Below are 23006 nucleotides of genomic sequence, written 5' to 3' on the forward strand. Positions count from 1 at the left end.
AGAGATTTTTAGCCATAAGATTTATTTCAGACCCATGATCAATTAGAGCGACATATGGCTCTTCCAAATCACCTATCTTGACAAGGGTTTCAGTGGTTGCTCTTGCCCAATGGCTCCTGGAGTAATGACTCTTTGTAAGAACTTCTTTTTCATCATCCTCTTCCACAAAGCGCACTTGTCGTACCCCATCAGCAGAGTGATTACATTCCACCACATTTTCTCTCCCCGTCACCTGCACCTTCTCTCTCTCCCTCTCTCTCTCTCTCCCGTCGCCGCTGCAGCAGGGCCTGCCCCTCCCGTCGCCGCTGTAGTAGCAGCCCCCTCCTCTGCTCCTCTGCTCGCCCCCCCCGTCACCTGCACCTTCTCTCTCTCCCCGTCACCTGCTGCTGCCCCTGCCCTCCTGCCCCCCCCGCTCTCTCTCTCCCTCTCTCTCTCCCCGTCACTTCCTCTCTCTCTCTTCCCGCCACAGACCCAGCCCCCCCCCTCTCCGCTCTCTCTCTCTCTCTCTCTCCCCGTCACTTCCTCTCTCTCTCTCTCTCTCTCCCGTCGCCGCTGCAGCAGGGCCTGCCCCTCCCGTCGCCGCTGTAGTAGCAGCCCCCTCCTCTGCTCCTCTGCTCGCCCTTACCCTCTCTTGAGTAGGGTTTAAATTCAGTACCCCCCTGAGGGGGAGGGGGGGGCTCCCTGTGGGCTATTTTCAGCACCCCCGTGATACAACATGGCCCCTAAACTGAAGTCATTTGCAACCATGGCCTCGAACCCACCCCCCCTTCCACCCCTTATCAAACCTCAATCCCCATGGGAGATCTTCATCATGGGAGAACTGAAGAAATTGCAGCAGGAGGTCTCCACCCTCAAAACTGAGCTGACACACAAGGAAACAAAGATTGCCAGTCAAGAAACAAGGATTGCTGGCCTCGAAGCTCAATTGCAGGACATCAAGAACAAGCAGGAGATTCAGGAAGCAGCCCAAGAAGCAACCCAAAAAATACAGGAAACACAACAAGAAAGCACAAAACCTCAGGTAAAATCAGAGAACTTTGTCAGTGAAGTACTGTCAGTCCTGAAAGAAAATGAAAGGGTCAAAAGCCTGGAAACTTTTGTTCGAATTGGGGGCTTGCCAGAAGATTGGTCAGTAGGTACCAACACAGATGAACAGCTAGAGGGATACATCTTGGATGTAGATATCATAAAGGAACGACTCACTAAAGTGGTACCTTTTATAGACCTTGGTGACCCAACTGACATTCAAATTAAAGGGAAACAGGCTAGGGTTCGATACTATGATATGATTGATAAGATCAAGGTAATGAAGCAGACTAAATCATTGCAAGGTACCTCGGTGTGGATTTCTGATGAGTTGACCCCACTACAACTAAAGAATAGAGCGGGGGAACTGGCCAAAGTCAGAGAAGCAAGGAAACAAGGGAAGTGGGCGGTCTATAGAGGAGGAAAAGCTATCATCAAAGATTTTAAAGGTCCACCCTCCTTTTGAAGGACATGAACTTGATACTTATACATATCTAATCACATTAAGCACATGGTGATTTTACCATTGTAACATGTAACTCTCATGAGTCATGAGAGCTTTGAAGTTAGTTTCTTTTTGATCCCACATGCACTTTTCTTTAACCGATACCCCGAAGTGGATTGTAACCAAAGATGTATTCTGATCTGTCCTATAGGTCAGCTTTGGCCTCGACAGGACGTTAATATATCTTTCTTTCTTCTTTCTTTCTTTCTCTCTTCCTTTTTCTGTACCTGTACTCCATGAGTCTTGGAAGTGCTTGCCTCCCCTTGTGATGGAATAGATTCAATTATGGACTGCCTTTTTCTTCGTATAATATCAATTATCTCATCATGAAATTCTTTCTTTGCAATCCCCAAGACTTCCCCTAGTGTGAACTCCACCCTGCTGTTTAGAATCCTCTCTTCAAGCACCTTTTTGAGATCTGTTGCAGCTTCAATATCAGATTGAAGCTTGTAGAGTGGACTTTTCCCTTTACCCTTCTCCTTCATTTTTGCTGGCACTTCTTCCATTGAAACATCCTGTGGAGGTCTGCTATGCTGTGGAGGCATATGTGATGGCCCAGGATCCTTCTTTTCACTTCCACGTGTAACTCTTTTTGATGGCCCTCCTTCCTCATTTTCCCTTTTACGCTTCTCCTCTACCTGTGCCTCATTATTTTGGCATTTGGCAATATAGGCATGAATAGATAAAGAATCCACAGGCTCCTCCCAACCAGTCTCAAGACGTATACAATCGCCTGTCTCATGCAAAGCTTGCTTTTGCACTTTCTTTGACGCAATTAATTCCATTGTTGATGGCCAAAAATCCTCATTCTCATAATCCTCATCATTCTCAAATCCCTGCTTTAGTTGACCAACCTTTAATCCATAGGTTGCTGCCTCAACCATAGAAATGGTATGACTAGCAGCCATATCCTCTACCAGCTTTTTCATCCCTCCTTTCCCAAAGTTTGTGCTCAATGGAAGACCAGTCTCTGTAAGATGGATTTTCCCATCTTTGAAAAACACAAGTTGATTTTTAAGAGCTTCTTTATAGCTAGCACAATCCTTCTTTGCATGTTCTGGGTCATCACACCATATGCATCTATATGTAAACCCTTCTTTGCTTTGAGGCCTTTGCATAGAAGCCTGCCCCAATGGTAGACCTTTTTCTTCAATCCTGGACATCTTCAATTTTAGGTCACGCATACCCTTGATAAGCTCATCCATCGGCCCATCTACCTTTGGAATTGTAGCAGCTGGTTTGGGTAGATTCTCAGGGGTGACAGCAGTTATGGGGGTTGCAGAGCCCATCACCATTTTATCCCTCCTCCGCTGCCGCTTTGCTAACATAGTGACTGCATCCTCAACATCATTCCAATCACTCTTTAATCCCTGCTCTGTATCCTTATCCTCAAGGAGGATTTCCAATTTCTCCTGGAGATCTTTCCCAGCTGCTTGTAAGAAGAGCTCTGTTTTTTCTCTGTCCAAAGTTGTACGCTCTATCCTTGACAGCTGGGCATAGCGCTTCTCAAACTCTCTTAGCAATTCTGTGGCAGAAATTCCCATTTTAGGTTTTGTGACCCATTCCAAGAAAGTTCGTTTGGTCACTCGCTCAGAATCCTCCATGAAATATTCATCCTTTAAAGCAAGCTTGAACTCCTCCCAATTCCTGTCACCATGTGCTGTCTGCAATCCTCTTATGCGCTCTCTTATTTCAGGAACACATACCAGCTCGAAACTTCGAACCATATCCTTCTCAGTCACCCTGTTTAGCTCCATCTCCTTTATATAATTGCGCAGGTACTTTGTAATGTCCTTCCCATCAAATTGATCCATCTTTTTCACAATTGATTGTAATGCTTTGGTCATGGAAATTTGTCCTCTCTCAGCAGCTTGTTGCTGTTGCATGTACATGGTAAACATCTGAAACATCTGCATAACCCCAGGGTCAAAATGAACCCCCTGACCCTCAGAATTCTCAGCCATAGCTTCCCTGTATATTTCACCACACTCTCACCCCAGCAGTTTCGCGTCGGGTTCACCAAAAAGCTGTCGTGACGTGTAAGGTATAGCCAGGAAAGTACGAGACTTCTAGCTGTGAGAGTTGGTACCAAACCTAACAAGGAAACTCACATTCAAAATTTCCCAAGAAGCATAGGACAAGTCCATTTTTTTATGACATATACATGTGTCAATTCATCTCAATACATCCTTGAATTCGTGTACCAAATGCTTGTCCCTTTCCAAGCATAGATTCACTGGCTTCTTTTTCCAAAACTTTCTAGCTAATCACATGTAGGCATAACATAACCTTTAAGTATTTCCAACATACATGTGACCCTTTTCATTCCATACATCCACTATCACCATTCCAAACATCTCATAATGTTCTTTATCACCTGAAAATCTGGCTTAAAATTCCAACAACTCACAAACACAAGATGATATATGGCATAACTTTAACATATTCACATGATTTTAAAAGAAATCCATGGCCTGCATTCTAGATCCACTAAGATAGAATCAAAGTCAATTTTTACTAGAGTCCTTGCTGTATTTCTGATTCTTTGATTCCATGTCCCTTGATGCAATATCCTCACATCTCTTCATATCAAACCACCTTTTTTTTACAAAACCTTTGAAGGTTTATTGACACCACGAATTTTCAAACGTGGTAGGTAGGAAAGTAAAATGAAATTTTATCAAATTTTTACTTATCTGAAGGCGGGGGAAGCGGATTTCATTCGATTTTCTTTTGAAAATTTATATTTCACACTTCGCTGCAGACGGCGCATAGCTGGCGCGTAGCTGATTTTGTGATTTTGAAGAAGGCATATCAATGGGAAGTATTAACTCTGCTCTCTAATTCAAGCCCCAACATGCCATTGACAGTCGCCGATTGCATGAAATCAAACTCTCTGGTCGAACACGCTTCTGTCCCTGGTTTTTTTTCTGCAGATCCTTCTCAGATAAGCGCCGCTTGCAACTCTCTGGTTTTTCTCCTCTTTCCCGCGAGGAAGTCGGCGCCCACACCACCTTTTGCAGCTAGAAATACGTTTTTTCCATTTTCCATTTTCTTACTGCGCCTACCATTCCACGCATATAATTTTCAAGTGATAGCCATTTAAAAAAAACTAACCTTCTTCACACCATAACCTTACTAAGGTTTCCCACACCACATCAAAGAAAGCATCATTTGGCATCCTTTTTACACATATGACCTTGCCATCCGAAGCATATGATCACGACCACGACCATTATGTACCATAAAAGTTTTCTGTCTCAGTGTTAATATCAACTCAGCCATGATAGGCACAGCTTATGAGCAATTCACCGTCTCATGGAATCAATAAAGCAGTCAAACCCACAAGCATAATCCAGTCCTATCAAGGCACAAGGTCTCTGCTATCTCCAAAATTCTCCATAAGCATAAAAAACTCCACAATTCACACCACACTGTCAGAGGCTTCGAGACCTAGCTCAGCCTCAGCTCATCTCATTGAACCTTATTTACAATATGAACATATGTACTCAGGCATCATATAATGACTCATCATGGCACTTAACCCCCATGCATCTGGATTTGTATTTGATGGCGTCACATGCATGGTTTCACACCATAGACGTGCCATGGCACGACAACGTGCAAACAGATCATCTCACTGGATATCTTTCTTTGTTTGGGGGGGCAAGGGGGGGAGGGTGTGCGCCATGATGTCCCCTTCTTGATCTTCGGTCTCAGACAGGACCTCCTTCCACTGGCCTTCGAGGTTTGCTGTCTGAGGATTGCAGTTTCTCCCTGTAGCGGATGATCCTTCTTGGCATTTTTGGATTTGGGAGGTCATGGATGATCCTTCTTGGCTTTTTTGGATTTGGGAGGATGGATCCTTCTTGGCATTTTTGGATTTGGGAGGACGGTCCCCCCCGCCCTAGTGTCATGGGATTGGGAGGATGGATCCTTCTTGGCATTTTTGGATTTGGGAGGACGGTCCCCCCCGCCCTAGTGTCATGGGATTGTTGGCACACTGGCCACCACTTGGCATTCGAGAGCCCATGGCATTTCATCCCATGTTCTCTCGGATATCTGGAAGAAGCTCTAGAGCAGCTTTAACCTGCAGAGAAGCTCCCTTGTTCTCTTGCTGGCGGCCCACAAGGTTCTGGCAGTGGGCACTTGGCTTGCAATATCGGTGGTCCTTCCACCTTCAGGAGATGCCTCATGCTCCGGAGTCCCAGTGACATGCCTTTGGATTTTCACAAAGGCGCAATAGGGTTGGTGGCACATTTTGCACCTATTTTCATGGACAGAGGGGCAAATTGGTCTGTTAGTTTGGCACCATTGCTTGGGCCATGGAGGCAAGGTTGGTGCTCCACTTCAAGGAGGATGATGAGGGTCACATAGAGGGTATGGTTACCCCTCTGGCAGAGACCATTCATTTCATTTGGGCGAATATTATCCATGCCTTCTGAGGATGCTGAAAATACTTGCAAGGTGACTCAGAAATCATGCAGCATAGGCTCGAGCCTAGAGCCGGGTACCAGCATAGGCTCGAGCCTAGAGCCGGGTACCAGCATCTGGATTCCTTTCTCATCCAAGATGATGGCGGTCTTTTCCTACATTGCAGGACCCAGTGTGGCTTCCCCCCCTCCCCAAGGATGGAGTCCCCCTCCAAGAGGGGCCAGCCATGGAGCGAACATTCCCTTCCATGCTTTCTCTAGCAACTCTACCTTCTTGGAGGGTTGTAATCTGCCTACGGGCAGAAGTCTCTTTTTCTACGAATTAAAGCTGGGAAAATATTGAAAGGATGAATTGGTTTCAGATGCTATGATGTGGAGCAGAAGCTTGATATGTGGGATAGGCATCCTGTGACCAGCAAAGAGAAACACCAGCTGTTCCGTGTAAGTGTTTGCTTTCCTCTTTATGGAATGCTGCAGTGGTCTTACCAGTCTCTGAGCATTCTATTCTGACAAGTTGTATGGATTTGCAGATTACATTGACTGATATGTTGGGTGATACTGTGGACGCTGATGATATAATGCACAGCGAGTTTTTTGATACCCGACAAGCCTTCTTAAGCCTTTGCCAGGGTAATCACTATCAGTTTGACACACTGCGGAGAGCTAAGCACTCTTCCATGATGGTGCTTTACCATCTACACAATCCCACTGCCCCAGCTTTTGCAATTACATGCAATGTATGTGAATATGATATCCAGACAGGCCAAGGGTGGCATTGTGAGACATGTCCTGACTTTGACGTGTGCAATTCTTGCTATTCTGAGGGTGTCAAAATCAGGCATCCACACAAACTATTACCTCATCCTTCCCTTGCAGAATGTGAGGCTCAAAGTAAAGAGACAAGGCATCAACAACGAGTATTACAGGTAGAAACTTTGGAACACACCCCAATTGATCTCTTTTCAGGTTTATACTGAGCCATAAGTAGTACAATGGGACCATGGATATACTGAGCCATAAAAGAACTGAAAAGAAAATGCAAAAAAATGGAAAATATAGATCCAGATAGCAGATGGTTATCCTATGATCCCTCTTCACCCAGTACCAAAGAGAGTCAGGTCTCTGTGATGGGAGCATGTCATGTCAGCGGAGAACCCGGATCTGTCTCTGTGTGGTGTAGGTTTGGCAAGTGAAGGGACGCTGAAACTGGGGGCATTTCGCTCTCTAGAGGGACTGTGCTCTGTGTTGGAGGACTCACTGGTGCATGATGCCAGCCTGCCAAGGGTCTGGGAGGTGCTCACTTCATGGGGACGTCTAGCTCTGTCTTGGTCCATGTGTCCTGGCAGATCTCATATAGGGTGATTGTCAGGTGGGGCTCTCTGGTGAGGGTCAAAGAAGTCAGTGAAAGATGTTTGTGTCACAGCGGATCTCATATAGGCTGAGTGTCAGCCGGTGCTCTCTGGTAGGGAGCCAAAGAAGTCAGTGATAGATGTCTGTGCAGGATGCTGCATCTCGGACTGTTGCCTCAATAGTCTGTGGTGCCTCAGCTCCAGTAGGTATAATCCCAAGCATCTCTGATCTTTTTAATGTTTCACCTGTGACAAGGGCCCAAACCCCTCCTTGAAGAGATAGTGGTAGTGTCCACGTTTCTCATAGTAAACTGGGCATCTAATTATGTAATGCTTCTTAGACTCAATCTCCCTAGTACTACATACCTTGCATACCCATCTATCTTGTGGCCTGATCCGCGGTAACTCCTCTCGGGTGAGGTGGGTCTGGAGCGGCCCGAGGTGGGTCCAGAAGATCCACTGTATGAGTGTCCTCCACCTCCTGGGTCCAGAAAAACTGGTGATGGTTGGCGGGTGAGGGAGGGGTCGGGGTGGCTGGGGCCGAAGCTCTCTCAAGGAAGTGTTCGTGTCTGTGGAGCTCAAGCAAGAAGAGCCCTAGGTGACACTAGTCTGGGAAATCAATGATCCTAGAGAGTGGACCAAATCCCTCACGAAACAGACAGTGAAACCTCCCGCAGATCTCATAGTATACTGGGCAGCGGCATATGTAATGCTCCTCTGTCTCAATCTCTGTGGGGCATAATCGGCAGATCCTCTCCTCTTTGGGTCTCCGTATGAGCTCCCTAGCTCTCACGACACGCTCAGCTCTACTTGTCTCCGCTCTGAGAGGCGGTGGGATGAAACCCATATCTGGCCAATCGCAATCCGCATGGCATGGGACATGTGAACACTCAGGTACCCAGGCTGCTGGATGAATCCATATCTGGCCAATCGCAATCCGCATGGCATGGGACATGTGAACACTCAGGTACCCATGCTGCGGATGAATCCATCCTGAGTGAGCGTGAGGAAGTGATCTCTGTAGAGGTGCATCTTCATTGGGAGCTCCGAATATGGGGTTGTGAGTGTGGAGAGGGAGCTATCCATCGATGTGTGGTAGGGGTTCATAAAGGATGTCCATCATCGGCGAGGGGGTGAGTAGGGCCCCTAGAACTGCAGGGCTGAGGAGAAGCTGGGATGAGGTAGCAGCTGTAGATGCTCGGTGGGGCAGGCGAGGATCTCATCAATCTGGGGCTGGTGAGCCTGGGGTGCTCGAGGTCTAGGAGGCTGAGGCAACTGGCTCTCCGAAGTGCGGTGGCACGAGGCAGGGAAACTCCAGTTGAGGGCGAGATGGTGGGCCCCTCGCTGGTACTGTGTAGGCCACATCCCTCTCTCCCCTTGTAGGCAGAAAAAGCTGGTGATGGTGCCGGGGTTGACGATCTCTGAATAGTAACTCTTTGTGTCGTAGATCTCGAACAGGAAGAGTCCAAGACAATGCTGATCTGGATACTTCATAACACGAGATAATGGCCCAAACCCCTCTCTAAATAGGTAGTGGAATCTCCTCTTCAGTTTGCATTCATTTTCACCCCTCCTTCCACCCTGGTGCCATTCCCCAGCTCCACTTAGGCTGCCCTCAACCGGCACCTAATCCTCTTATATTTTCCGCCGTTCCTCCATCATTGTACATACCCATAGCATTTTGGGATTTCTTTTTTCACTCCTTACTACGTCAGCATAGTCTCCATTTTTTTTTTCTGCCATTCCATATCTTCCAACCTGTCATGCTTCTCTCCATGCTTCACTGAGGATGGTGAAGTGTTTAGTGGTGGGCGACCTGTAGCTGGCCTTCCTGCCCAGCGGGCATCCACTCGGCAGACATCCACTTTTGGCGGGCATCCACTTATAGCTGACGTCCACTTTCACTTTTGCAGTGTCCGCTTGCATCATGCCGCCTCCACTGTGTGCATCTTTCTTACCATTTACGGCTACACTTTTCTCAACCCATTTACAGCTACACTTTCTTATCTTCATTCACGGCAGCGGTGCGAGCGGTGCACCTGCTGCCTACTTGCATCTTTGTATATAGGTGACTTTGGGAGCACCAAAAGATATCATCTTTGTTAGTGGAATACTCTCTTTTTCAAAATACAGTATTGTCGTGTTCTCTCATTGTTGTGTCTCTGTGCTTCTAGTTATCTGTTTATTTGTTATGTCATGAAGTGTTAAGGATTAAGTGGCATCATGGTGCAATCTGTTTATTGGGCAGCACGCTAGCGTAGTGTTCCAGAGTGTGTGCACATTGGAGAAGGCAGAATAGCCTGGTCTCCCTGGCTGAGTGGCATGATCACTAGTGCACACAGATGTGATGACCCGGTATGGGATAAACTAGCCATGATCAACTAATAAGGATGTCCTCCTGAGCCAATATGGATCTGATGGCCGAGACAATATCTGGCCTCTATGATGGAAGCGTGTCATGGCATTGAAGAAACTCGTGGATCCACATCTGTCCGGCGAGAACGGTCATGATGGTCTGGGTTGGGGATGTCTGATGTGCAAGATAGATCGATCTCTATAACTGATGAGAACCTTTCTAGGGTGAAGGACCAGATTGCTTGAGCTGGCAGTGGGATCTGATGTGGATGATGCATGACCATTGACGAGTGAAGAAATTTTTAATGACCCTTAGGGAAGTATCATGCCAGGTCATCCTCTTGGTATGCTGTCTTAGTAATGCATCCCTATGATGTTTGAGCTGCAGCAAGTACATGCTCAGGCATCCCTAATTAGCAAACTGCATCACGTGTGCAAGTGGACCAAATGTGAGGATCATGTTGTTAATCCCTCATATTGTGTACTATTTACTACTTAAGTACTTAACTTAGAGAACAAGAGACTTCAGGAGAACACTTGAGAGAAGATTGAATTGAATTGATTAAACTGAGTACAATAGGTCTCTTATATAGGAGATGAAGAGACACATTTGAAGAGGTATGTCCTTTAACGAAAGGATATGACCATAGACGAAAGGGTACAACTTTAGGCTAAGGGATGTGTCTATTCGATGTAGAGGCACAACCATTCATCAAGGGATACAACCATTCGTCGAAGGGAGGTGGCTATTCGATGAAGAGGTACATCCTTTGGCAAAGAGTCGCAACCAGTCGAGGGCAACCAGTCGAGGGCAGGGATTCCCTTGGCTGGTTACTCTTTGCATGTGCAACAAGAATCAACAATGAAGAGAGAATTTGATACATACATACGTCACAATCGTGACATTCCCTCCCATTTAAAATAAAACCCATGTGTCAAATGATAGACATCCGTTTGTCAAAGAACTCCTGAAGAAGATTAGGGTACTGCTGCATGTCTTCATCTGTTTGCCAAGTGGAATCAGACTCATCCAAATCCATCCACTTCACAAGAAATTTTGTAATCAACTTTCTTCTTGTTTCCTTTGTGACATACGTGAAGAATTACTTCTGGAACAAGGATAATATGGTCATCTTCAATTTCTGGTACATATGAAGATAAGTCTGGAACAGGCGAATCTCCTTGAACATACTACTTGAGCCAAGAAATGTGAAAAGTCGGATGAACCTTCCCCCATGAAGGTGGAAGTTCCAACTTGTAACTGACAACTGAATTTTTCTGAAGAATCTTGAAAGGTCCATAGAAGCGAGGTAGCAACTTTGGAAAAACTGACTTCACTGTTTTGTAGCGGTGAGGTGCCACATACAACAAGACCAAATCTCCTTCTTGAAAATCTGCATGTCGACGATGCTTGTTGGCTTGTTTTTGATATTTTTGTTGCACATGCACCAATTTATCTCGAACTTGCACAAGCACATCTTGCATCTCCTGAACCAACTGATCTGCCAACGCCACTTTGTGTTGTAAAACAAAGTTTGTAGGCACAAGAGGAGTATGCCCATATGCTACTTGAAATGGAGTCAATCCAATTGCTGAATGATGGGAATTATTATAAGCAAATTCCACGAGTGGCAAATAATCTTCCCATGATGCCAAATGGGCTTGAATGTAATGTCGAATCATTTCCTCCAAAATCTGATTGACGCTTTCAGTTTGTCCATCTGTTTGAGGATGATAGGCTGAACTGAACAACAAATTCGTGCCAAGAGATTTGAACAAAGACGTCCAAAAATGTCCAGTGAACTTGGGATCTCTGTTAGAGATGATGGTCTTCGACAAGCCATGCAATTTGAAGACATGTTGCATGAACAATGATGCCACATCTGGGGCTGAAGCAGCTTTCTTGCAAGGAATGAAATGCGCCATTTTGGAAAATCGATCAACCACTACAAGAATCTGAGCATTGCCTTTGGATGAACGAGGCAAAGTGGTGAAAAAATCCATACTGATACTTTCCCATCTGTCATTGGGAACTGGTAAAGGTTGAAGTAAACCTTGAGGAAGTTGTTTTCAAGGTTGAAGTAAACCTTGAGGAAGTTGTCAAGAGGCTTTCATTATCTGACACGAATGACAAGCTTTGACAAATTTGATAACATCTTGGTGCATCTGAGGCCACAAGTATGTAGCAGACAAAAGCTGATATGTCTTCTTGATACCAGGATGAGTAGCATAAGGAACTTCATGATGCTCTTGAATGAGAATCTTCTGCAATGAAGTATTGTGAGGCACACAAATGCGATCAGAAAAGAACAGCAATTCATCTACGATGGTGTAGGCTACAAACATGTTCATTTCTACAGGACTGGGATTAGAGCACGGAACACATCTCCAAAATCTCTATCAGTCAAATACTCATTCTTGAAACAAGCAGGGATTTCCATTTGCACATCTGTGATGGCAAAATTAGTGGCTCGAGGCATGCCGCTCAAAGCATTTGCATCGTTGTGAGACTTGTGTGACTGGATCCTTCATTACGCATAATTCCGCTGCATGTTACACAAATATGCTGATGTGGAAATTCAAGTCGAAGTCGAAGTCGATGTTGAGACACGAGATCCTGATTTCGAGCACACCACGAGGATGGCCCACGAGAATCTCTCACATATCCAAATCCAATGAACTCCAAGCTTGTACATGAGGTACACAAGTGTAGTTGATGAAGTATAAAATATCTAGCAGCATATTTGCTGTCCCAAATTGGAGTAGAAGATAGTCCACAAAGAAGGGGTGGGATCTGCAACAGCCAAGATGGGGGTTGTCGTCAAGGCATGCTTGAGATCATTGAAGGATTGCTCAGCTTTAGAAGACCACTTAAGTTTGTCCAGCTTTGTCAATTCTGTCAAAGGGGCAGCAATCTCTGAAAACTTATGCACCTTGTTGTGATAAAAGTTAGCAAGTCCCAAGAAAGATCGAACATCTGAAATGGTGAGAGGCAAAGGCCAATCCATAATCGCCTGAATCTTCTTAGGATCTACTGCAATCCCATTAGCAGAAATAATGTGACCAAGATATTCCACATGGTTCTTGAAAAATTCGCTCTTCTTCTTGTTGATGTACAGCACATTGGTGCGTAGTACTCCAAAGACAATCTGTAAATGCTCTTTGTGATCGACCAAAGATCGGCTAAAAACCAAAATATCATCGAGATAAACGATCACAAACTTGTCCAGGTACGGCCCAAAAATTTCATTCATCAGGGTCATGAAAGTGGCCGGGGCATTGGTTAACCCAAAAGGTATGACCAAGAATTCATAATGGCCATATTTTGTCCGAAAGGTTGTCTTGTATTCATCACCATTACGGATACGAATTTGATGATAGCCGGACTTCAAATCAATTTTGGAAAACATCTTTGCACCAAGCAGCTGGTCGAACAACTCATCGATGCGAGGCAAAGGGAATTTGTTCTTGATTGTCAGCTTGTTGAGAGCACGGTAATCAATGCAAAGTCGCATTGATCCATCCTTCTTTTTGACAAGCAAAACCGAGCTCCGAAGGGACTTTTGTTGGGACGGATGTGACCTTTGCCGAGCAACTCCTGTGATTGCCTTTGTATCTCCTGACATTCAGAGTAAGAAACACGGTATAGAGCTCGGGTTGGAGGAGGTTGACCTGGGACAAGATCAATCGGGTGATCCACAGGGCGACGAGGAGGCAATGTCGTCGCAAGATCATTCGGAAACAGATCCTGAAAAGGCTTGAAGAAGGGTTGCTCCAAGTAAGCAGTTGTTGATGACGAGGCTTGAGATTGCTCACTAGTTTCTGCTTCAATCTCCCGTAACATGACCAAGGCTGTTGTACAGTCACGTTTGCGGACGAGCCGCTTGACTTGCACGGCAGAAACAATAGTGATGGGTTTGGCATTGAAAAGGCCACGAAGTTCCAGCTCTCGAGCATCATGGTATAACTGGATCGAATGAGAACGAAAGCTGATCACTGGATCATATCGATACAGCCAAGATTGCCCAGTATCATGTCATAATGTGACAACGGCATCACTGAAAAATTAAGGTGATCTTGGTAATCTTGAATCTGGAACTGAAGCTGTTGCACCTTTTTGTTACAATTAAGGAAGGAACCATCAGCAAGCTCTACTTGAAAAGCATCCACAAAATGTCGGGTCTGCAGGCGAAGCTTGCGAACCAAAGAAGTGCCCACAAAATTAGTGGAACAGCCACTATCCACCAGCACATTGATGGGATGGTCGCCAATGAAACCCAAAAGACTAAGGACCTGCTTGGAAAGATTCACCGGAATAGGGTTGGTACTTTGGCCATTAAGCATCAGGGTACTGACAACTTTAGAAACTCAAATAGAACAAGCTGTTTGTTTGCCTTTGTCTTTCACAGGAGGCGGGTCATGATTAGCATGGGGACAACTGTCCACCTGAGAATTGCGCCGAGTGTTGGAGGGTTTAGGGTACTGAGGACATTCATACCACCGGTGATCGCTAGAACAAATTGTACGGAGGCCTGGACGACTAGGTTGGGATGAAGTGGCAGTCGATGAAGAGGTTTGCTGTCCTGAAGAGGTTTCTCACTTGAAGTTGCGCCGATCATTGCTGCGACGGTCCGGACCGATCTTGGTTTCTGCTCTGCCAGAAGATTTGGCCTGAGCGTTTGACGCGGGAGCTTGCCCGGAGAAACGCGACAGGAAGGACTGTTGTCCAGAATATGGTCGCCTAGAGTTTGGTTGTCTAGCATTGGGACGCTGGGGTTGGCTAGTCCCATTGGGTCGATTCCGCTGGTAAGAACGGGCGCTGGAGGAAAAATTCCTGGGAGGACGCTGGTAATCACTAATGCGCTCGACATAAGAGATTGCTTCATCCAGGTTCAAGCCCGTCAATGAAGCTGTGAAGCTGGTCAGAGGGGCTAAGCGTCTCTATCTCAAGAGCCAGTTTTTGAAACTCTGAGGTGTACGCGGCCACAGAGCCAGTTTGACTCAGGCGGCGGAGAGAAGACCTGGCATGAAAGTTCGCATTTGTAGGCTCAAAAGCTTTGCGAAGAGCACGCCTGAATTTATCCCACGTCGGAGTAGACTTGCCATCTGAAATCCTGCGTCGCCACCAAAGGAAGGCGGTATCTTTCAAGAGGGTGTTGGCCAATGCCACCTTTTTATTCTCGGGCAACTCAGTATTTGAGAAATAAACCTCCATCTTGTAGAGCCAGTGATCGATTAACCGCTTATCGTGGCGGCCATTGTAGGGCTCAGGCAACTTGATATCTATCTTTCTTGTCTATGCTGTGGTCATTAATTTATACAAAAGTTTGAGTTCAACATTGTCTACCTTGGCGGTCAGATCAAGAGGAGTTGAGGGATCGACCTGCTGGCCCACCGAGGATGATGACGATGTTGGTGAACGCGATCGACGCGCCCACTTTGACTTCCTGGATCCCTCGCGCTGGTGTTGGTTCCGTTGTTGCATGTCTTCCATTTGTGATCGCATGGATGCCATTCCTTCTTCGAAAAGGGCCCTTTGCAAGTCCTCCATCTGTTGTTGAAGAGTGGTCATCTGCAAGGCCTCCATCTGTGGATCCGGCTCGGCGGGTGACACGTTGTCGTGCGAAGTTGACATCCGGAGAACTCAGAGAGAGTACTGAGGTGAAGCAGGAAAGGTCCACCCGAGATGTATGATGGGAGGAACAGCTGCTGGAGAGGCAGTGACGGGATCCTCATACTCGAAGTCGGGGTCCTCCACTTCCTCGGGATCGTCCTCGGAGGCTACTTCGTCTGCTTCCACTTCCTCGTTTGGTTCCGCCAAAGAGCTGGGCACCGGAGATAATGGAGTATAATTGGGGACGAAGATCTCGCAGTAGAATGTCACAGGAGGGCGCATGGAGAGGATATTGCAGAGGCTATCCACACTGCACTCTGGAAGAAAATGTGCCAATTGAGGGTACCTTGATAGGAAGTACTCGAAATGAGCAAGGTGCATTGGCTCGCAGGTGAGGAAAATAGTCCAGATCGCCCAAGTTTGGGGTCCACCATGGGCAAAGCTTTACGCTAGGTCCACCATCGCTCCGCTGCTTCCATACAACACCGAGAAGAGGGGTGGAAGGGGGAGTGCCGCGGAGAGAGTGAGGGCTTCACAACCCACAGGTAGGAAAAGTTTTTGCTCTGATACCACTATGAGGATTATGTTGTTAATCCCTCATATTGTGTACTATTTACTACTTAAGTACTTAACTTAGAGAACAAGAGACTTCAGGAGAACACTTGAGAGAAGATTGAATTGAATTGATTAAACTGAGTACAATAGGTCTCTTGTATAGGAGATGAAGAGATACATTTGAAGAGGCATGTCCTTTAACGAAAGGATATGACCATAGACGAAAGGGTACAACTTTAGGCTAAGGGATGTGTCTATTCGATGTAGAGGCACAACCATTCATCAAGGGATACAACCATTCGTCAAAGGGAGGTGGCTATTCGATGAAGAGGTACATCCTTTGGCGAAGAGTTGCAACCAGTCGAGGGCAGGGGTTCCCTTGGCTGGTTACTCTTTGCATCTACAACAGGAATCAGCAATGAAGAGAGAATCTGATACATACATACGTCACAATCGTGACACCAAACCCCTCTAGGTAGAGGCGGTTCTCATCAATAAAGCAGGAGGACCAAACCCCTCAAGTAAGAGGTGGTTCTCATCAATAAAGCAGGAGACCTCATGAATTGGAATAACTATGATTGGCCCTACCATCCCTAATCAGCAAACTGCATCACCTGTGCGAGTGGACCAAACCCCTCAAGGAAGAGGCGGTTCTCATCAATAAAGCAGGAGACCTCATGAATTGGAATAACTATGATTGGCCCTACCATGGCGAAAATTTATGGGCATTACTAGAGTGTGAGATCAGCTTCCTGGCAGAGAGGTTTGGACACAGCATCGGGGCAGGCATGCTTTAGGAGAAACTACTCCACAAGGGCCACCGTAGAGGAGGCAGGGGCACGGAAACAGCATGTATATTGCTGCTATGTGGATTCCTCCAAGGTCAAAGATGCCCCAAGCTTCCACATGTAATATTGGTATCAGAGCTTTGAGCTTGTACGAGGTGCAGAGAAGAACCCGACAAAATGTATTTTACTGTGGATGGTTTGTCCGACCTCTGGGGACAACTGCCCACACATTCTAGTGGATGGTCTCTTTGCACTCCGGGAAAACTGTCTCTTTGTCCGACCTGTCTGACTGCTCTAGACCTGTCCTAACACATCCAGATCTGCCCTGAAGGCTGGCTCACTTTGGCATCTTCCATGTGGGCTGACTTTATAAATGTGGGGTGCCCAGTATTAAGCTGCTAGAAACTCTGTACAAACATCAACGTCAAGTGGGTCACAAAACTATGTGGATTCTGCACGCGTGCAAGTGCGTGAACTCACCTTGGCATACTTTGATGGCATCTTGTGACATGTCCCTAGACTAGGGCTCATAAAGATGCACAGTGCATGTCACTAACCCAAAATCTGCTTTTGCTGGTACTGTGATGTCAAAGTGTGGGAAGATGGCCTCAAAGTGTGTGTGTGTGTGTAGAGAGAGAGAGAGAGAGAGAGAGAGAGAGAGAGTTTAAATGGGACATGCCTTCTAAATCTTACAAACAGCTCGGCATAACGATTGATCTACTTAGGCATGCTTCCAAGTGTGGCTCTGCAGAGTGTCAGTATCCCAATTGCCGAAAAATCAAGCGTCTTTTCTCACATGGCAAGACTTGTACGACACATGCAAAGGGAGGTTGTCAATTATGCAAGAATATGTGGAACCTCCTGCAGTTGCATGCCCGTGCCTGCCAGGAGTTGGAGTGTTGTGTACCTCGCTGTGGGTATGTTTGTCAACTGTGTGTGTCACACTTGTGCAGACAAATAGCAAGACTTTGTGTAGTTCCCATAGTACAGCTAATTATAAAATTAATTGAAAGTTTAATGATGTGGCTATTTTTGTAGATATTTGAAAGAGAAGTTGAGGCATTTACAGCAGCAGACAGATTTACGGCGTCATGCTGCTATGAATGAGATGATGAGGATCCGGGCAGCAGAAGCTGCTGCAGGCACAAACTGAAGTTTGATTGCATGCCTCCACTATTACACAAAGGTTTCACAATTTCTGTTACTGTGTGACGTGGACGTGCATGATTGTAACAAAGGCGAACTTGTGACACGTGGCATGCCAGCTCATGTACTCATGGCAGGCAAGGTAAAGAATGGATGATCCATATCTAGTGGTGAGCCTGATTGACAATGGTGGACCTTTAGATGAGGGAAATGTGCACCTACAAGAGCATCCCATCATAGTCTCGGCAACTAAAGCAGGAAAGAAAAATCAACCAGTCATGCATCTTTCAGAGTCTCCCAAAGTCTATTTTGTAGGGACATTCAGTTCGTTTTTCTCCATAAGCATGTTTGTCAGCCTGCTCGATTCTACGCTGTGGCCCCCCTCCCAGGCAGTTTATTATGCTAGTAGCGTGTCAGATCTTTGTCATATGTGTGTCCAATCCGCCATGCTTTTGATCAAGATCATCTTCGTGTACAGGTTAAGCCAGGTTCATGTTTCCCCCTAGGTCCTCCTTTTTCTGTCATGGCTTCTTTCTAGGTAAGTATGCTTGGTGGTGTGGGAGAAACATCATGCTCATCATTTAGTGAGACACCCTATCACTTCTTTTCCCACCTTTTTGGGTGGCCATTTGATGTTTACGGTGGAAGTGATCAGCATACACCCTTAAGCTTGATCTTAATTTGCTCTAAAATGAAATTGGAAGCTAATATATCTTTCAGGAGGCAGGGGTAGCCAAGTTCACAAGGGTCTTGATCTGTTACTGGGTATTTTTGCAAAGCTTCCTTCTTGAGCTGTGCTGAGGACTAAAGCCTGGCCAGAGCTACTGTTGTGAGACCATCAGAAAGTGATTTTTTGTGTGACAAGTTTCTTACGATCAGTTTGCAGGGGCTGACTTAAATAGATTGCACACATTCATTTTTGTAAGGGAGTCAAGTCTATCAAGACGAAATCTTATCTTTGCACACATCCACCTTTTGCATAGCATAACAAGACAATTTGCACACATGGAAAGTATCAATGCAACACCCGTGCAAAAGGAGTGAAACGTAGTGGTAGAGAGCATAAGAGATGGTGTAGGGAAAGGTCAAGGGGAATCTTTTGCTCCCAAGAAAAGGGGAAGCCCTGTTTTGGGTGACCCATTTTCTTGAGGGGGAAGAGAGGACACTTTCATTGTCCTCCGGAGTGGAGTGGCCTGGGCTGGGCTTGCAGAAAAGGACAAGATGCTACAAGGTTTGCTGACAACCCATCACAGATGGAATTTCACTTTGTCTTGGAAGCATAATCTACTCTTACTCACAAAGTTGGGACAACCAAGCACCATTCTTGAAACCTCTTCCACTTGTGGACCAAATGTGTTGTGTACATTGCTAGAACTACCACCCCAACTAACATCGTCCATACCCTAAACCATCATTGGGTCATGACACATCAGAGTGTGCTACAATTGTACAAATGTCATCTCAAAACCCTATGCATTTATCAAGTTTCCTTGTTGTCCCAAACAAAACAACCCAAGGGGTGGAAACCGCTAGGGAAGAAATTAGATAGATGTTGCAGTGCTTCTATTGTCGTGGGAGATCGTAAAAGATGGTAGATTGCCTAACTTGGAATAGTTTAATATTTGTTGTTATTGACAACTTACAATCCCTATGTGAACGATGTGCCAATGATCACATGTTCATAGACTGCCAGACGATGAGAGATGCTTTGCAAGCTACCTCTCAATACTCAATACTCAAGTGTGCATGTCCATGGTCCCATTGAATATGCTTCCCCTCTTGCAAGCCAAGATGCGAGTAAAAGCCAAAAAGATTGCACAAAAAAATGACTCTACACAATGGGTGGAGGAGAATGTATTAAAAAAGAAACCCGAAAAAGACTCACATGCTCTTGAAAATCGACAAGGTTAAGGAACCTCATGACAAGGGAAAGAGGTATGTAGAAGACTTGGTTCTAAAAGAGGTAAAGTCTGCACACAATGATGAAGCATTCACCAAAAAAGATGTCCACAAAACCCATATGTGCAACACATGTTTGAAGTGTTCAAAAGAAAGTTCATTCTTGCGCAATGCCAAGAACAGTGGGAATCTCACGGTCATCAAAGGAGAATCAAAAGATGAAACAACATCCAATGTCTCACTTAGTTTCCCTAACAATTTGATAATGTAATCCATCACCCCAAGATGAAACCCACATTCTTGCGCCATGTGAGAAACATAACAAGTAAAGCTTAAGAGACTGGACCTAAGATTGTCGAATGTTTGATTGAATCACATGTGATTAAACCACATAATGTTGAATCCATAAAGGCAACTCAAATACAAAAAGAAGAGCATAATCAATTTTTCTTTCAAGAAGAAGAGGTACTATTTATCGAAACTGTTCTCTTGGTATAGCTTCCTAGTACTGGTAGCGAGAGTCCACCTTAGTAGCAGTCCTCGAGAATGATACCAAATGCTTGGCAAAAAGCACGTGAATTGTAATGAAGTGGATTTGGTATACACATACACATGGGGGATACGGCTTAGGCACTTAGGTTTAGGGTTATTCACATGTGTACTTTTGGGGGTCTTGGACTATATTAGACATAGAGCTTATGGACATTAGACCTTTATGATCCTTTTGATGATATTTTACTCTATAGACATCTTGTTTTGTTGGAGCTTATACCTAAGCTTTCATGGTTCATGACAGTCTTTCCATGTTTAGGTACTCCTTCCTAGGATGCGTGGGCTATATGTGTATCCCATGCTAATGAGTCCAATCCCTAGATTTTCTTCATTGCATTGGTATCAAAGCTCTTGGCTTAGATCTTAATGCTTTGATTAAGAGATTAATCATTTTTGAATTATTCTTAATTCAATTTTTAGAATGTATTTTTAAGTCATGATTAGTGATAATTAATTATTAATCAAAAATTTTAGAATGTATTTTTTTAAAATCAATCAAATCTTCACACATATCCTAGTTTCTTGCTATCATGCAAGATCTTTTGAGTTCTTTACATTCTTAGGGAGATTCTTGGTTGCTGTGCAGTCTTGGTGAAAGATTCATCAAGAAAGGTGTTGATTATCAAAGATATTATAGACAGATTGCAAGTATTGTAGGTTTTGATGCAGTTTTCAACAGAAGTCAATGGATTGAAGATCTATAGCAGGGTTATTGCAGTTTTGTTGTAGATTTGAGTGCAGAATTCAAGATCAATGCAAAGTTATTGTACAGATTATAATTCCGTACACATATTATAGTACTGTGTGGATTATAGTTATGTGTTGATTATAGTTATGTGTAGATTATTGTAGAGTCATTGTGTAGATTTACAGTTGTGTTTTACAGACTTGAACAAGTTTATGTTGCAGAATTGGGAAGATTTTAAAGCAGAATTCAGATTGGAGTGGAGCAGATATTGCGTAAAAATTTACTAAGCAGAGTGAAGCTTTGAAGAAAAATTACAAAGCACATAAAGAAAATTAGAAGAAAATCTTTCAATTTATAAGAGAAGTAGAGAAAAGCCCGAAGGAGAAAAAGGAACAAAAACTATGAAGATAAGTCTTGCAAGGATTGAGATGACGAAGCGACATGGGAGAAAAATCCTTGCATGATGGCCAAGATGGCAGAACAAGGGAAGCTGTCTGCGAAACCTCACAAGGAACAACAAAGCAAGTTGGAGAACCAAAGGAAGAAGAAATCAGCACATCAAAAGACAATGTGCTCATGAAACAGGCATAGCTTGCACAAAAGTATCAAAATAGAGTGGGAGTGGGTAAGCCCACAGAAATAACTCAAGCACCATTAAGAAGTAATAGTGAGGCGGAAGCCTCACACGCGCTGCAAAAAGAAGGCATCAAGCAAAATAATTTCCTCCACAAAATAACAGGCCACAAGAGAAGGCATGGCAATATGACATATGGGAGGATATGAAGGGGTTAAAACTTGACATATCCCTTGATCAACTCTTGTCCTTAGTGCCCAACTATAGGAAGAAATTGCTAAGCAATCTCCTTGGTTCCAAGGAAGAACACAACAGCTTGTCTGACTCCTCTAGCAATGAGTCAGAAGCAGATTGGGAGTCAGTCGAAATAACAAAAACCACAATGACAGACAATGATGTACCCTAGATAATAGTAATGCTAAAGGGGAAGCAGATCCACGGAGTGATACTGGATGGAGGCTTAGGAGTAACATACTATCAAAAGTCACAATAAAAGAACTCGACCTCACAAACTATGATCATGCTCCTTTTGCTAGGGAAGATGGCAGCTCAGTGCAGAGACTAGCCCCCCTAGGATTAGCTAGAGGGGAACGAACACATTCGGATCGTTGGATATGATTTTCCTTGTTCTCCGAACGGAAAATGAGAGATCATACCCAATGTTGATGCGAAGACCATGACCCCGACAAGGCAAGACCAAACACGATTGGCACAGAGAACAAATCACAATCAGAAAAGGGAAAAAGAAGGTGACAATCTCCACAAATCCAAAGAGGGAAGTCAATCCAATTGTCAGACTACTGTATGCACAAGGACTGAACATGCTAGAAGGAATTGAAGAGGACGAGGAGGAAAGAATCCTTAGAGAAAATCCACATCTCATATCCTTATTTCATCTGGACATAGAAAAGATTGTGGCCAAATAATTAGCAGAAGTACTGAATGTCTCAGCCTGAGGAAGAAGCTACAACTACAAACTGACACAGAAGCTGTGTCAGAGGAGCAGACAAGAGAAGCGGAATCTTCAAAAAATGAAGTTACAATTGACACAGAAGCATTGTCAAAAGAGCAAACAAAAGAAGCTAAAGCCTTAGGAAACACATAAGAAGATCCATCAGCCCCAAGGGGCAAAAGGAATGGATGGAAGCAGTGTGCTGCAAGGATAGGGAGCATCAATCCATCCGTGTACAAGAAGAAGAGCTCATGGAGCTCAATATGGGAATAGAGGAACAACCGCAGACAATAAAAATCAACACAAAACTAGAAGAAGTAATGAGGAACAAACTCTAAGAACTGTTGATGCAGTATAATAAATATGTCTTGAGCTACACAGATATTCCCGGCATCGACCCAAGCTTCTACTAACACAAAATAAACCTAAAGGAGGATGCAGTGCTAATTAGGCAACAACAATACAAGATGAACCCTAACTAAGCCAAGTAAGTTAAGGAGGAAATCGACAAACTGTTAGCAGTAGGATTCATCCAATGAATAGAAAAAGCAAACTGGCTAAGCCCCATTG

The 23006-nt window shown here is 44.8% G+C and overlaps 2 protein-coding genes across 5 annotated transcripts in view; both read left to right on the forward strand.

Annotated features, from left to right (window-relative positions):
* LOC147602979 (histone acetyltransferase HAC1-like) overlaps positions 1–18283 on the forward strand; it is a 48935-nt gene extending 30652 nt beyond the window's left edge. For 3 of the 4 annotated variants that reach the window (XM_086797176.1, XM_086797179.1, XM_086797177.1), the window contains 4 exons: positions 6327–6405; positions 6495–6890; positions 17325–17542; positions 17664–18283. In XM_086797176.1, coding sequence (XP_086653302.1) covers positions 6327–6405; positions 6495–6890; positions 17325–17542; positions 17664–17778 — 808 coding nt within the window. In that variant the 3' untranslated portion in view covers positions 17779–18283. The remainder of the gene's footprint in view (positions 1–6326; positions 6406–6494; positions 6891–17324; positions 17543–17663) is intronic. The other variant, XM_086797178.1, reaches the window with a different exon arrangement.
* On the forward strand, positions 659–1695 carry LOC147602980 (uncharacterized). Its single transcript, XM_086797180.1, has one exon. The coding sequence runs from the start codon at positions 716–718 to the stop codon at positions 1490–1492; it is 777 nt and encodes a 258-aa protein (XP_086653306.1). The 5' UTR covers positions 659–715; the 3' UTR covers positions 1493–1695.
* Positions 18284–23006: the final 4723 nt, after the last annotated feature.

This window comes from Cibotium barometz, chromosome 65 (genome assembly GCF_041138505.1).
Source record: "Cibotium barometz isolate CiBa-2024 chromosome 65, ASM4113850v1, whole genome shotgun sequence".
Lineage (NCBI taxonomy): Eukaryota > Viridiplantae > Streptophyta > Polypodiopsida > Cyatheales > Cibotiaceae > Cibotium > Cibotium barometz.